This window comes from Mauremys mutica, chromosome 3 (genome assembly GCF_020497125.1).
Source record: "Mauremys mutica isolate MM-2020 ecotype Southern chromosome 3, ASM2049712v1, whole genome shotgun sequence".
Classification (NCBI taxonomy): Eukaryota; Metazoa; Chordata; order Testudines; family Geoemydidae; genus Mauremys; species Mauremys mutica.
In genome coordinates, this window is record NC_059074.1 from 150072918 (window position 1) to 150089646 (window position 16729).

The window sequence follows — 16729 nt, forward strand, 5'->3', positions numbered from 1 at the left end:
TGGGGTGGTGCTATGGTTAAGAGGCAAGAAGCAGGGTGGGCCTGGAGTGCGAGGTCATAGAAGGGAATTTGGGGCAATGAGGGGTGGGGGAGGAGGCAGTGGGGGCTTGGGCGATGGGAGTGGGGTAGGGAGCCAGGGAAGGCAGCTGGGGTCAGGGGCGCCAAAATACAAGTTTGCCCAGGGTGCTATTTTCCCTAAGGCCAGCCCTGATTACTTCATGAAAATATTTTTGACTCTGTTAAAGAAAACATGAGAAAATAGCATAACAATAATTGTCAACAAAAATATTGGGAATCACACTTTTAAAAATGTGTTCAATTGTATGTAAATTAGGGCTGCAGATTAATCACAGTTAATGCATGTGATTAATGCAAAACAAATTAACTAGATTAAAAAATAGTGATTAATCACATTTTTAATCATACTCTTAATAATAAAATACCAGTTTAAATTTATTATAAATATTTTTGGATGTTTTTCTATATTTTCAAATATATTTATTTCAATTACAACACAGAATACAAAAGTGTACAGTGCTCACTTTATCTTATTGTTTTTATTACAAATATTTGTACTGTAGTGTAATCTTTTATCATGAAATATCTTACAAATGTAGAATTATTATTTTTTACATAATTTCACTCAAAACCAAAACAACGTAAAGCTTTAGAGCCTACATGTCCATTCAGTCCTCCCCTTTGTTCAGCCAATTGCTAAGACAAACAAGTTTTTTTACATTTATGAGAGATAATGCTGCCCGCTTCTTAATTATAATGTCACCTGAAAGCGAGAACAGGCATTCTCATGGCACTGTTGCAACTGGCGTTGCAAGGTATTTATGTGCCAGATATGCTAAAATTCATATGTCCCTACATGCTTTGACTTGCAGGCTCTAAAGTTTTACATTGTTTTGTTTTTTGAGTGTGGTTACGTAAAAAAACACCCTACATTTCTAAGTTGCACTTTCACGATAAAGAGATTAAACTACAGTACTTTTATGAGGTGAATTGAAAAATACTGTTATTTTCTTTATCTTTTTTACAGTGCAAATATTTATAATAAAAAATAATTCAAGGTGAGCACTGTACACGTTGTATTCTGTGTTGTAATTGAAATCAATATATTTGAAAAGGTAGAAAAACATCCAAAATATTTATAATAAATTTCAATTAGTATTCTATTATTGTTCAACAGTGCGATTAAAACTGCAGTTAATCTTGACTATTTTTTAATCCCACAATTAATTGTAATTATTTTTTTAATCGTTTGACATCCCTAATGGACTTATATGTACTAACCTCTCACATATAGAAATTGAAGTTAAAATGTGTCTCTTGGGCGACAAGTGACATTTACAGCTCCTTAAACTACATATTTTGGCACAGTTTGCTTAGAAAAGGGTCTTTCATGCGATAACAAGGGTGTCGCATATAAGAGATAAAGTACCTCATACTGTTTGAGAGAGCTTGTATGGTTAAATATTTGAAATGTATTATTTTAACAAACCTAACAAATATCACTTTACATAAAATAACATCAAAATTGTGCTAGGTGTGCACTTTACAAGAAGAATGAAGACAAAGTCCCTGAACATTTAAAATGCAAATACGCAACATATAGATAGAGGATAGGGGAATGGGATGCAACAACCCAAGCAGTAATGAAGTACAGGTTACAGATTTTGAAACTTCCACAATTTTTGGTTTAACTCTTTTGTCTTCTGTTTTGTTACAAATATATTGGGAGAAAATTATAGTTTTATATTTTTGGAAATGTGAAGGTGGATTTTAATGGTTTGTTAACTTTTTATGTAAATTGTTTATTTTACAGAAGTACTTGATGAGATTCCTGCAAGAAAGCTAAGAAATTTTTATCCAGGTGTCGCAGAACACAAAGATATTTCTAAACTAGTTGTGCTCCTCTCCTCGTCTGTAAATTCTGTCAGAAAAGCAGCTAGTGAAGCACTGCAAGACTTTCAGAAATATAAGGTTCTGTGGACAGAAGACAGAGATGCTAAAGTTCAGGTAAATTTATTGATGAGCATTTCTAGAGGAATATCCTCTATAACAGGGGTACACAGAGGTCTTCCAGGGGGTATGTCAACTCATCTAGATTTTTGCCTAGTTTTACAACAGGATCTAGAGCCGTGCAGTGGGACAGGGGTCCCGCAGGTCTCACAGGACCCACTGCCATAATACCAGAAGCAGGATAAAAATTCAACAAACAAGGCGGGAGCGGGTGGAAGTGGGTATTATGGGGTGGGTTGGAAGCGGGATTAAAAAAAAATAGTCCTCCCTTGCCACAAACAACTTGAATACCCTGGCCAGCAGCCACTGCTTTCTGGATGCCCAGCTCTGAAGGCAGTACTGCCGTCAGCAGCAGCGCAGAAATAAGGGGGGCAATACAATACCGCTGCCGTCCAGCTACCGAATGACAAGGCTCACAAGTGAAAAACCGGCTCAATATCAAACTGAAATGTAAGTAAAATATTTGTATTCCAATGGGTTTATTTTATAATTATATGGCAAAAATGAGAATGTAAGCAATTTTTCAGTAATAATGTATTTTGACACTTTTGTATTTTTATGTCTGATTTTATAAGCAAGTAGTTTTTAAGTGAGGTGAAACTTGGGGTACATAAGACAAATCAGACTCCTGAAAGGGATATAGTACTCTGGAAAGGTTGAGAACCACTACTTTATAAAAAGAACAGGAGTACTTGTGGCACCTTAAAGACTAACAAATTTATTTTAGCATGAGCTTCTACTCTATAAGTCTCTTCATCTTCTGAAATAAGAAGACAAAGAAGACTGGAGGAAAAGGATGTGGAAATAAATTGATTAACAGCTGAAAGAAATCACTATGACCTTACAGCAACAGAAATAAACTATATATATTGTATTTTTCCTAAGTAGGAGCACCCCACAAGTGAGGTGAGTTAGGGTATATCTACACTGCGATTAAACACCCATGACTGGCTTGTGTCAGCTGACTCGGGCTCATGAGGTTTGGGGTGCGGGGTTGTAAATTGCAGTATAGACGTTGAGGCTCAGGCTGGAGCCTAGGCTCTGGGACCCTCCCCCTTTGCAGGGTCCCAAAGCTTTGGCTCCAGCCCAAGCTCAAAAATCTACACTGCAATTTTACAGCCCAGTAGCGTGAGCCTGAGTCAGCTGGACGTAATTCAGCCATGGATGTTTAATTGCAGTGTAGATATACCCCTAATGGCTTTACAGCGCTAGACATATGAGAATTCTCTAGCCACACAATGGGAATGTGGGTGCCAGAAGTTCAGTTTCTGATATTATGGTGAGCAGCACTAAAAATGGAAATTTACTGCAGCATAATATTCTTTTACCATGACATTTACTTTTACAATTGCATTTTCTATTAATTAGAATTAAAAATACCTCAAATACTGCAATTAATTAAACTACTCTGAGTATTTATGTCCAGAATTTTGTGGCACCCAGCATGCTTAATGTTAGCGAAGGATATATATTTCTTGATAAAATAATATTTTGTAAGAATGTTTCCTGAAAAAAGCACAAAAGTGGGAGCGTCTAGAGAAAGGGATATAAATAAGACTGAACTGCTATTGTTTCTGCTTTGTGTATTGCAAGTATGGGCTCCTACTTTGGGAGACAGATGCTTCCAGGTGCATTCAGATAGAACTCTTGGAAGTGCAGTGTCCTCTGGAACCATGAATGTGCCTAGCCCCAGCTGTCATTTAGCTCCTCCTCACCCCTGTCAACATAAGGTCAGAAGCTCCAGTCTTCACATTCAATCTTTCATTGGCTTTTCATTTTAAAAATCTCCAAAATAACCATTTGTACTGAGCTATTTTTTGTGTTTTCTCTGTTTTTATAATTAGGCTAGATAGATTTAGGTAGTTCCACACTGTTGCATAGTCTCTGCAGTTGTCTTTGGCTCTCTGCCTCGTTATATGCTGGCTTGTTAACCCTGTTCTTCAGTTCTGGTTTGTTCATTGATGTAATTAACATTATTAGATTTTAAGGCCAGAAGGATCATTAGATCATCTAGTCTAACCTTCTATATAATGCAAGTTATCAAACCTTACCCTTGCATTGTGCTGAGTAACTTGTATTTGACTAAAGCATATTTTCCAGAAAAAAGAACAGGAGTACTTGTGGCACCTTAGAGACTAACGAATTCATTTCAGCATAAGCTTTCGTGGGCTACAGCCCACTTCTTCGGATGCATAGAATGGAACATATATTGAGGAGATATATATACACATACAGAGAGCATGAAAAGGTGGGAGTTGTCTTACCAACTCTGAGAGGCCAATTAAGTAAGAGAAAAAAACTTTTGAAGTGATAATCAAGATAGCCCAGCCTGTGGCTAGCAATCCATATTCCCTCCGCCCCCAGGCCATGCTGGCTGAGCAGCTGAGGTGGCCCGAGTCTGTCCCTGTGACACGATGGACCAAGGCTCCCCTCCCTCCCCCAGCCCCTGTGTCTCACTGGACCAAGCCCCCCTCTCCTGCTTGGTGTGGGGATGGAGCCACACTCACCTGAGCACCTCTCCCTTATTCCCCGGAGGCACAGAGCTCACCCCAGTCCCTCTTCCTTTCCCCCTTCCCTCCCAGGCGTGGAGCTGATCTGAGCCCCTTTTCCTCCTCCCCCTGCATGAGGGACCCCACTCACCCAAGCCCCTCTTCCCCATGAGGGACAGAGCTCACCTGAGCCCCTCTCCCTTCCCCTTACTCCTTGAGCTGGCCCAAGCGCTTCTCCCATCCCCCATGCAGAGCTGGCCCAAGCCACTCGCTGAAGTCCCCCTCCTCCCTTGTGCAGGGCTGGCCCGAGCCCCACCGCTCACCACCACCACTCTCAATCGCCGCTGCTCACCCCTCCCCAAGCTCCTTTTTGGCAAAACTGGGTATTGTCCTGTTGGGTCTTGCCAATTGGTGATCAGGCAGGGGGCAGGGCTCCATGGCGGGAGGGAGGTTGTAGGGGGCTCAAATGTTCTTTGAGCCCAGGGCCCCAATGTATCTTAATCCACCTCTGACTATGGACCCTGGTAGGGCTGTGAAACAGTTGTAAGTCTTCAGCCAGTGGGAGAAAGGAGCATCACTCCTCTGGCAAATGTAAAGTCAGATACCTTTCTGCAGACCTGACCAAAAAGAAGGCTGAAATTGCTTCATCACTCCCACACCGTGGGAACACCACAGTCCAAATTGGATATTGCTGGAGCCCTGAGAGCTCATTGCATTGTACTCTTAAGACTGTCTCAGGGACTGAGACAACCTCCACACCAGTTTGCATGACATCATCTTTCTCAGTACTTTAATCATGTATGGTACCAGGAGATCCCCAGGTAACAGCAGAGCCAGACTCTGTTACTCTCCACTTTGCTGAAAATCTCAGCTATGGCACTGACTATCACTGCTGCATGAGCACATCTTCATCACCAAGCAAGATGTATTCCATGGTGCTCCCTGGAATCCTGGCTAGTTTAGATCCTCCTTTCTGATTCTGAAATACCATGGAAGGGTCCCGTATATACTCCCCAAGGTTTCATTCATGGGAGCCTTATGCATCAAGAGGAAATCAAGGGCCTCCTATACACCACATACATCAAGTATTTACAGGGAAAGACATAATTCCTGATTCACTCCACTTTGACCTCCAGGTCCCTTTTCTTACTGCATGCCTTCATGACCTTTTTGAAGCCGTTGTGGCTTACACAATGCCAGATAACGCCCTCTTCTGAACTTCCATCTAGGGTTAGGACCACCTCCCCTTTCCTTTTCCAGGAGCTAAGTAGCTCAGATTCCTATATGTCAGACTGAGCATACAGAGAAAATTTCTGAGGAGGAACTTCCTTCTGTGGAGGAACACACTATATCAGCTGGCATCTCATCATTGTCCCAGACGAAGCAGTGGTTCCATCCACACCAAACCAGTTGGATGACTAAGAACTTTGAGGACTTAATCTGCCATATTGAGGAGTCTCTCGAAATACCTGGGGATGTACTAGAAGAGAGCTCCCACAATCTCTTTGATATACTGCATGCTTCCATGCCTGGTCAGCTACTGCTAGCTCTTAATGACAAAAAACATCTGCCAAACTTTGGCATCTATTGCACCAACCTCTGAGAAAGAGGAGAAGAGGTACCAGGTACTGTCCACTGGATTTGTATACCTATCTGCGCACCTATACTTGGTTCCATAGTGGTTGCGGCAGCACAGGAGAGGAACAAACAACATCCAAATATGACACCTTCTTTTGCCACTTCAACTTCAAAGTGCTAACTAAGGGCTCCATAATTCCATTGCTAGATCCACAGGACTCGATTGTAACTCTTGCTTTGCAAGATGCATACTTCCATATCTCCAGTCACATCTCTCATAGAAAATGCCAAAGATTTCAAGAAGGAGAGGCTCACTACCAATTCAGGGTTCTACACTTTAGACTATTGACAACACTGAGCATCACCAAATGCTTATCAGTGTTAGTGGCTCATCTCAGAAATGAGGAGTAACAGTAACCCTGGTCCGAGGGAAATAACATCAACAAGTGGAGAATTCCGTTCATCAAATTATCTGACACTTTCTTGAGTTAGGCCTGAAAATCAACAACAGCAAAAAATTCCATAATAGAATCATCAAGGTCTGATGCTTCTTTTGGCAGAGCTGTAGTACAATCTTTACGTAGATTCTGAGCACCCATCTCCTTGCGTCAGATCACTGCTTATGAGACACCAAGAGTGGAATATATGTAGACAAGCTTGAAGAAGAAATGGTTACTTCCCTTACAGTAATTGTAGTTCTTAGATGTCAATATATATACCACGACCAACTGTCTTTTCTCTCTGTTGCGAAATCCTGTAACATGGGTTCTGTATTAGCAAAGGAATTGGGGGGTGGTTGGGACAGCTATATCCTTTATGCCCATGGTACAGGACACAAGGAAACGTCACACACAGTATGACCCCAAAAGTGCCTGTGTACCAACCATGGAATTTCTGCAACTCACTGGCAAGGATGATGTCCTTGAGAAGAAGCAGAGTTGTGCTCAGCCAAATTAATGCAAACAGTTGCTAAAACAGTTAATGGTGTATTGGATCTCACAGAAATGCAATCACTCAGAAACAGATTTGTTTGTCATCAATATTTATGTGAAATATTCAAGAATATGATCAAGGGCATGATGGACATAAATTTTCTCTCTGTAATTTTCCTTTAGAATTGGAACAAAGCCTTGATTATTCAATTAATTGGGAAAATAAAACAAGATAAAGCAAGAGTCCTTTTGGATACACCTTCACAGCCCATGGCAGCCTGCAATGGAGATCTTGGAAGTCAACAGCAAGCTTGCAAGTCAACAGACTCAGACTCATGAGGCTTGTGCTACAATGCAAAGAATAGCCATGTAGACAGAGCTTTTAATTTGTGACATGGGCTGGAGCTCGCGCTCTGAAGCCCCTCTTTAATCATTAGAGCCTAAGCTGCAATATCTACACACCTGTTTTTAGCACTTGGAGGCTCACTGCTGCAGATTGTGTAGACATACCCTTTGATTGCACCAGGTTGGGCCAGACATTCAGTGTTCACAGAACTCCAAAAGCTGTCTTGAGAAATGGCTATATCTGCTTGTATCTCCTGTTGACTTAATCTAATTCAACATTCCAATCCCAAATCTCTTCATTTGGCTACTTAGACCATGGGAGTCTAACTTCATCTGCCTTGCTTATTCTGCTAGTGTACAGCTTATACTTTTCAGTGTGGAAAATCATCTATATTAAAATGCTACTTGGAAAATGCAAAATATTCTGCTCTGATTTTTCAATCCTAGAATATATGCTTTACCTGAAATTGATGGGCCTTTCCATATCATGAATTCATGTGCTTTTCTCAGCAATTTCTGTGTTCTGTTTCGCTGTGGGCTGGTGCTGTAAGGGTCATTGTTGATAGAGTTTCTTCAAAGAACTGATCAATCTTTCCTCCATTTAAAGTCCCTGTTTTGATCTGTGATCTCAGTCTAATCCTCATGAGGATGAAGAAGGGATAATTTGAGCCCTTGGGAGAGATCTCTTTGTGTCACATGTCTCTAAACAAAGCTTTTCTCCTAGCATTTGTATCTTCCAAAAGATTTGAGTGTATTGCAGGCTCTCCTGACTGATCTTCCTTTCATGGACTCAGAGCTCACTCCACTAAGGCTAAGAAAGAAACCATGGCCTGCCTTTGTAACATCTTTACTGAAAATATGTAGGGCTGCTATTTTGAGTTTAATACACACTTCTACTCTGAACCACTCTCTTGACTTAGGGTATGTCTACACTGCAATAAAAGACCCACAGCATGACCACAGCTGGCTCAGGTCAGCTGACTTGGGCTAGAGAGGCTTGGGCTGTGGTACTATAAAATTGCAGTGTAGATGTTTGGGCTTGGGCAGGAGTCTGGGCTCTGAGACCTCACGAGGGCAGAGTCTCAGAGCCTGGCCTTCTACCTGAGCCCAAACGTCTACACCAGCAGAAGGAAATGAGATAGTTGAGGACTTCGTCTCTTCCATATAACTTCAGCCCGGGATATTTGGTAACGTGAGAGAGAGTTCATGTAGCACTCAATGGACACCGCTCTTTTAGAAGTTTCTGAAGTCCTGCAGCATCCAAGGACACATCCCACAACTGTGACTGTACAAAGACAACACTCTCAAAACACTCCAATTATGATTAAATAACCTGTTATTCAAAAGACAGCACCTCTGTTACTTGTGTTTGACTATTCTGATTTGAAAACTGAAAACAGAATGGAAGCAGAAGTGCGGTTATATTTATATTTCATTTAAATAAACTGATACATTCATTTTCTTTGCTGCAGAAAATTTATCCTTATGACACTTTTCAATTTTAAATTATTAATTATAATTAGGACTGTCCAGTTTCCTAGAATAGATTGTAGGGAGTTATTACTAGGAAATACAGTGAGTTTGGGTTTCTTCGGTGGCACATTGAGCACAATTGGGACTGTTGCTTAGACACAATCCTACCTTGCTCCATTTCAATCCTGCTGGGGACCACCCGGTTCATGCAGCTTGCCTTCTCAATATGTCCAGCTTCCCCTCACTGCCTGTCCTGTATGCATTTTCATGGAAGGAACCTGCAAAAGAGAGGTGTCAGACATATGGAGAGTGTATTGAGAAAGAGAGGCTGTTATGGAGCCTAAAGTTGATCTGTACTCAGATAAGAGACTGGGAGTAGAGGAAGGCGCTTTCATCACTTGATACTCAGTCAAGACAGAGGAGGGAAAGGTGGGGCATTCAGCAGTGAGAAGGAGTTGGGGCCACTTCAAGAGAAGAGTTGGAGTATGCTTGTCTTCAGGATTCTAAAAGTAAAATCTTTCAAGCAGAATTTTGTGCTCAAATATGACATAACAGTATGGTGTACACTGGCTAACACTGAGTTATTTTATAGCTCTGCCTTGGTTTTTTCCCTTTTTTTAAACAAAACAGTAATTATGTGCCCAGCTGCACATCAAAAATTACATCTTTACTCCAAGATTTATAGTCTAAGAAAAAATACTAGATAATTAATACATCCACAACAACAATGAATATATAATTTGCTATTTTAATGTGCTGAGGACCAAATTTTCAAAGGCCCGTGTAATGGTAAAACCAAGCACATAGACAATTGCAGGACAAAATCCTATAGTTGCATGTACATACTGATACTTGTGCATGGAATTACTCAATTTGTCCATATAGTTGTGCAAAGCACACATATATTTGATGCAGCTCTTTCATTGTGTGGTTATGATGGAGTGTTTATCTCTTACCAGCCCTAAAGGAGCAAAGGGGCCCAGTAGGGGCCAATTAAACTAGAAAACTGCACCTGGAGGGAAATTTAGGCTTAACAGACAAGCACTAATTGAAGATTGAGCCATCTGGGCAGAAGTAGATGAGGCTTGTATAAAGCCAGGATGTGAGAGCAGAAGAGGGCTGCAATGTGGAAGTCTGCAGTCACTCTCTGGGCCTAGTCAGGAGAGAAGAAGAAATCTCAGGGGGGAGCAGAAGCTCTGGGATCCTGACCCTGAGGGATGGGGGTTTACCCAAAGGGGTGGAGAAGGAAAGCCTGAGAAGGTAGGGTATGAAAAAGCCCAGGGAAACAGCTGCCAAAGTCTATACATTCCCCATCCTTGCAGATGTTTCCCTGGGCTTCTTTCTATCCTGCTTTCTTAGGGTTTCTTTCCTCACAACTTCTCTGGGGTTGACCCTTCTTCCAAGGCTCGAATCCCAGGGCTTATTTTCCCCATGGTTTTCCTCCTCCCCACCTGGAGAATGACTTCAGACTCTCTCCCTGCATCCTCCTGCTATTACAAACCTCCTCTAATCATTTTCCATCTCTCCCTCAGCTGGACTTCATCTGCAATTAGTACTTATAATTCCCTGAGTCTCCTGTCAGGTGCAACTGTAGAGATTAAGTGTCCCCTCCTTGACCACCTTAACCCCTTCAGGGCTAATGTGGGGTGAACACCCCATTACTGCAGGGAGTTCAAAATTTGGCCTTTTAGGTTCACAACTTTTACACATTCAAAATGTGATATATAATATTAAGGTTTGTTTTACTGATGAGATAAAAAGACCATTTATTAACTGAGAGTTTAAACTACCCACAGCAATTTCTGGCTAGCAGTCCCTCTCTGACTGAAATCAGAGCAGAAATTCTTCATTATGCTACTTTTGAACAAGAGATTGAGGATTTAAAACCTACTATTCTTGTAGGTCCAATTGAATTACATACAGGTACGAAAATTTCTCTTTTTTCTTTGTACATAATATAATATAATAAATGAATATAATATTTATATTTAGGGCCTTACCAAATTCGTGGTCCATTTTGGTCAATTTCACAGTCATAGGATTTTAAAAATCATAAATTTCATTATTTCAGGTATTTAAATCTGAAATTTGATGGTGTTATAATTGAAGGGGTCCTGACCAAAAAGGAGTTGGAGGTGAGGAGGTCCTCAAGGAGGGGTTGCGGTGCTGCTACTATTACTTCTGTGCTGCTGCTGGCAGAGCGCCACTTTCAGAGCTGGGCGCCCAGCCAACAGCCGCCCTGCCAGACACCCAGCTCTTAAGGCAGTGCAGAAGTAAGAGTAACAATACCATGACCCCCCTAAAATAACCTTGTGACCCCCTTGCAGCTCCCTTTTGGGTCAGGGCCCCCAATTTGAGAAAAGCTGGTCTCCCCAGTGAAATCTATATAGTATAGGGTAAAAGCACACAAAAGAGCACCAGATTTCATGGTGGGGAAACTAGATTTCATGGTCCATGATGCGTTTTTCATGGCTGTGAATTTGGTAGGGCCCTACCCATAGGAGCTTTAAAAACTGTGTATCCTGGTCAGTGATAATTCCTGAGATGGACTCCTATGTTAGATGCCTTATATACCTGGGTGAGACCCATTCTGTGTCCTCATGTGCAGTTTGCTGTACCTTTACTCCCTGTGCCTGGAGGGAGATGTTTGATTCCTTTGGTGTACATGGTTTCTAGAGCCTACAACAACGGCTAATGCAGCTGTTCCATTGGGAGTAGTAAAGCCAGCCTCTGTGGTGAGGTTTTCCAAAAAGAGGCCTATCCATCTTGGTACTTCCCTGCATATCAGGTCTGAGATCTGCTCTCCAAGACCATCCTCTGTTGTTGAACCTTCTGCCAAGCACCACTAATGCTGGACAAAGGCTTCTTGGCACTGTGCGAGGCAGAAGAAGCCCTCATTGGAGTTGAGTACCCATCTGGCACCAACATCATTAGTACTGACTGGCATCAAGACTTTTGCTCCAAATTCCCTGCTAAAACCCCTTGGATCAAGAAGTTGCAGAAGAGGAGGCATTCTGGTCCGTAACAGGGTTATAAGCTGAAAAAGAAGACACATTGTTTTCTTTCCTCACCTCCTTCAATGAATGTGAGCTTCAGATTGTGACGTTGCACTCTATATGATTTTATAAAAATATGCTAATTAGTGTGAATATAATGTAACTGGAATATGCTTCATGCAAAAGGTCTCTTATAAGGTATCATTACAAAGCTTATAATCTACTGAGTGTGGTCATCCTATTTGTATAAATGTATCACTCTTGTATAAGAAACTAGAAATATGAAATGTAACTCTGAGGGCCTATTGTAATTATGCAAAGGGTGGGCCCTTAATGGTGGTTTAGAATCTTGATGGCTCCCATCAACCAACCAGGACAATTGACTGTAGATGGTTCTGTTTTACTTGTAAGTCTTCCTGTATATGTGCGTGCTGGCAAGTGGGTAATGAAGTCTTAGGGCTTGGCTACACTTACGGTTTGCAGCGCTGGTAGTTTGCAGCGCTGGTCATCCAGCTGTGTAGGAGCAGCGCTGGTGTGTGGCCACACTCACAGCTACCAGCGCTGGTGTGTGGCCACATTTGCAGCATTTCCAGCGCTGTTGGGAGTGATGCATTATGGGCAGCTATCCCAGCATTCAAGTGGCCGCAACGTGCTTTTCAAAAGAGGGGGGTGGAGTGGGCTCTAGTGTGACAGGGAGCGGGGGGAGAGAGAGAGTGGATTTTTGGAGCCAACACTGTGTGTTAGCTTCCTGACTTGAAAAAATCAGAACATTTTTCCGACCCCTTAGTCTTAACTCTTAATTGCAAACAGCCTGCAGGCAACAGGACTCCCCACTGTTTCCCTGCCTGCCTCTATTTGATTGTTTACAGCCAGGTACAGATGATCACAGCAAACAGGAGCTTTGTTTGTTTTTTAGATAGCAGCAGCGGCAACGGAGGAGCTCCACAGAGCTCGTTCACAACAGGGAGGAGGATCTCATTTGATTGTTCACAGATTGATCACAGCAAACAGGAGCTGATAAACAGCTCCGGTAGAAACGGAGCTCGGAGCTCCGGAGGTTCACAACAAAACAAAGAGAGGCTGCATAACAAAACAAAGGGAGTAATTTAGTTAAAAGCATTCTGGGATATCTCCTTATTCCCTGGAGGCCAATAAAAGCGCTGGTGTGTGTCCACACTTGATGAGCAGCGCTGGATCACCAGCGCTGCAATCGCTACACCCCAACCCAGCCAGGTGTACAGCCAGCGCTGCAGCCAGGGAGTTGCAGCGCTGGATGTGCCTTGCAGGTGTGGATGGTTACTAATTGCAGCGCTGGAAAGCCTCTACCAGCGCTGCAACTTGCAAGTGTAGCCAAGCCCTTACAGTGACATGTGATCATGTCACCTGTACTGGAATTCATCTTTAACCTGGTGCTTTTCCATTGAGAAGGAGGGGGTGGGAACCGAAAGAGGGACAAAGGATTCCCACTTTATGCAAAAGATATATAAGTGGGTGGAACAGAACAGAGGGGGGCAGTCATCATGAGAAATCCCCTAGCTACCACCTGAGCTGGAACAAGGGCTGTACCAAGGGAAAGGATTGTGCCCAGACTAGGAAGGCATCCAGTCTGTGAAAGAAACCTATTGAAACGTCTCTGAGGGTGAGATTTTATCTGTATTCAGTTTTATTACTGTATTAGGCTTAAATTTGCGTGTTTTATTTTATTTTACTTGGTAATTCACTTTGTTCTGCCTGCTGTTACATGGAACCACTTAAATCCTACTTTCTGTATTTAATAAAATCACTTTTTGCTTTTTAATTAACCCAGATTATGTATTAATAACTGGGGGGGAGGGAGAACAGCTGTGCATACCTCTCTATCAGTGTTATAGAGAGTGAACAATTTATGAGTTTGCTGTGTATAAGCTTTATACAGGGTAAAACGGATTTATTTGGGGTTTGGACCCCATTGGGAGTTAGGCATCTGAGTGTTAAAGACAGGAACACTTCTTAAATTGCTTTCAGTTAAGTCTGCAGCTTTGGGGCACGTGATTCAGACCCTGGGTCTGTGTAGGAGCAGACTGGCGTGTCTGGCTCAACAAGACAGGGTGCTGGAGTCCCAAGCTAGCAGGGAAAGCAAGGGCGGAAGTAGTCTTGGCACATCAGTTGGCAGTTCCCAAGGGGATTTCTGTGCTCCAACCCGTCACACAGATATCCTTTGCTGATGCCAGCATCACCTTTGGCTGACACCACTGGGGCCAGAAATTTCAGCATAGTCAAATGTGGATTACTCTTGTGTGCATACCAGCAACACCAACTATAGCTTTGTACATTATTGGAGGCCCTTCATTAAGGCTGCTCACTATGCCTCCAAATGCCTTTCTGTTGCATGACTATGCAGCTCCAGTCTTCCAGAATCTCCTTGGAGTATATGATCGCTCTCTCTCGAAGTGATCATGGAAGGCTCACCATTATGGGAGCTTGCAATACACCCTAGTGACTAGGGTGCTAACTGAACAGCTCTCCTACGTTTCGCCCCGGGATTACCCATGCAGGCATCATAGCGTGGCAAGCATGGAGCCCACTCAGATCTCCTCTGCAGTTTTGACCATTGTAAATACCTCATGCATTATCCAACAGTATGTGCAGTACCTGCAAAACTGGGTGAGGAAGCGATGACAGCGCGATTACTATACTGTTGAGGACATGGACACAGACGTTCCTAGAAGCACAGCATGTGGTGATTGGGAGATCATGGTGGCATTGGGCCAGGTTCATGCCATGGGAAACAAGCACAGACTGGTGGGACCGCATAGTGTTGCAGGTCTGGGATGATTCCCAGTGGCTTCAAAACTTTTGTATGCATAGGACCACTTTCATGGAACTTTGTGATTTGCTGTCCACTGCCCTGAAGCTCAAAGACACCAAAATGAGAGCAGCCCTCACAGTTGAGAAGCGAGTGGCCATAGCACTGTGGAAGCTTGCAACGCCCGACAGCTACCAGTCAGTCGGGAATCAGTTTGGAGTGGGCAAATCTACTGTGGGGACTGCTGTGCAGCAAGTAGCCAACACAATCATTGACCAGCTGCTATCAAGGATAGTGACTTTGGGAAATGTGCAGACCATTGTGAATGGCTTTAATGCACTGGGGTTCCCTAACTGTGACGGGGCGATAGACGGAATGCATATCCCTATCTTGGCCCCAGCACACCGGGGTGGCCAGTATGTAAACCGCAAGAGGTACTTTTCCATGGTGCTGCAAGTACTGGTGGATCACAAGGGACGTTTCACCGACATCAACGTGGGATGGCCGGGAAAGGTGCATGACGCTCGCATCTTCAGGAACTCTGGTCTGTTTGAACAGCTGCAGGAAGAGACTTACTTCCCAGACCAGAAAATTACTGTTGGGGATGTTGAAATGCCTCTAGTTATCCTCTGGGACCCAGCCTACCCCTTAATTCCATGGCTCATGAAGCCATACACAGGCACCCTGGACAGTAGTAAGAAGCAGTTCAAGTATAGGCTGAGCAAGTGCAGAATGGTGGTAGAGTGTGCTTTTGGACATTTGAAAGCACACTGGCCGCAGTTTACTGACTTGGTTAGATCTCAGCACAACCAATATTCCAATTGTAATTGTTGTTTGTTGTGTGCTTCACAATATCTGTGAGAATAAGGGGAGACATTTATGGCAGGGTGGGAGGTTGAGGCAACTCGCCTGATGGCTAATTTCGCACAGCCAGACAACAGGGCGATTAGAAGAGTGCAGCAGGGCACGCTGCACATCAGAGAAGCTTTGAAAGCCAGTTTCATGATTGGCCAGGGTACGATGTGACAGTTGTGTTTGTTTCTCTTGAAGTTACCCGGCCCCTGTATATATGAAAGGAAATAAAGTCAAAATTGTTTAAAAAACCAGTCTTTATTATTTATTGCACAACACATTGAGAGAAATCAGAAGGTAGACCGGGGGGAGGAGGGGTATTGGGTTGGGGGGTGGAGGAGGAGGAGGAGGGAAGGACAAGTCCAGAAACCAAATCAAAAGTTCACATATGCCAGCTTTCTGCTGCTTGGGCGATCCTCTGGGGTTGAGTGTGCTCGTGTTCTTGGGCATCTGGGTGAGGAGGCTATGGAACTTGGGGAGGAGGGAGGGTGGTTATACAGGGGCTGCAGCTTCAGTCTGGTCTTGCTGCCTTTCCCACATTAGATACACCGTACAGTGTAGCATGTCAGTTCGCTCCCCCATGAGCTTGACCATAGCGCCCTGCCTGCTCTCATCACACATGCCCCTACTCTCTTCGTGTTCCTGTAATGCTTTACAGGAGGAGGGATAGCTCAGTGGTTTGAGCATTGGCCTGCTAAGCCCAGGGTTGTGAGCTCAGTCCTTGAGGGGGCCATTTAGGGATCTGGGGCAAAAATCTGTGTGGGGATTGGTCCTGCTTTGAGCAGGGGGTTAGACTAGATGACCTCCTGAGGTCCCTTCTAACCCTGATATTCTATGACTCTGCAATTGTTTGCCTCTATGCAGTCAGCTGGGTCCTATTAATGCAGGAGGACTGCATGAGCTCAGCAAACATGTCATCCCAAGTTCATTTTTTCCATCTTCTAATCTGGACCAGCCTCTGGGACAGAGTAGATAGGTGCCGCGCTGAACCATTTGCACCCACGTGAAGAGAAAAAGGGAGGGTAGCATTTTAAAAGATACATTTCAGAGAACAAAAGGGACACTCTTTCTCAGTTAAACAGGCAATTCATAATACACAGCAAATGTTCTTTCGGTGCAAGTTAGCATTTTGCCTCTTGTACTGAAGTGCCTGCCACTTTGGTGTGAGTAAACCATCACACACGGCTGGGCAACAGAATTCAGCTTGCAAGCAGCCATGGTAAGCCCTAGGGGCACGCAGGGTTCTGCTTCT

The 16729-nt window shown here is 43.4% G+C and overlaps 1 protein-coding gene across 1 annotated transcript in view; it reads left to right on the top strand.

Annotated features, from left to right (window-relative positions):
- The window catches only part of DNAH8 (dynein axonemal heavy chain 8), a 594173-nt gene that overhangs the window by 255318 nt on the left and 322126 nt on the right, over positions 1-16729 (top strand). The window contains exons 28-29 of the mRNA XM_045010583.1: positions 1831-2024; positions 10641-10767. Coding sequence (XP_044866518.1) covers positions 1831-2024; positions 10641-10767 — 321 coding nt within the window. The remainder of the gene's footprint in view (positions 1-1830; positions 2025-10640; positions 10768-16729) is intronic.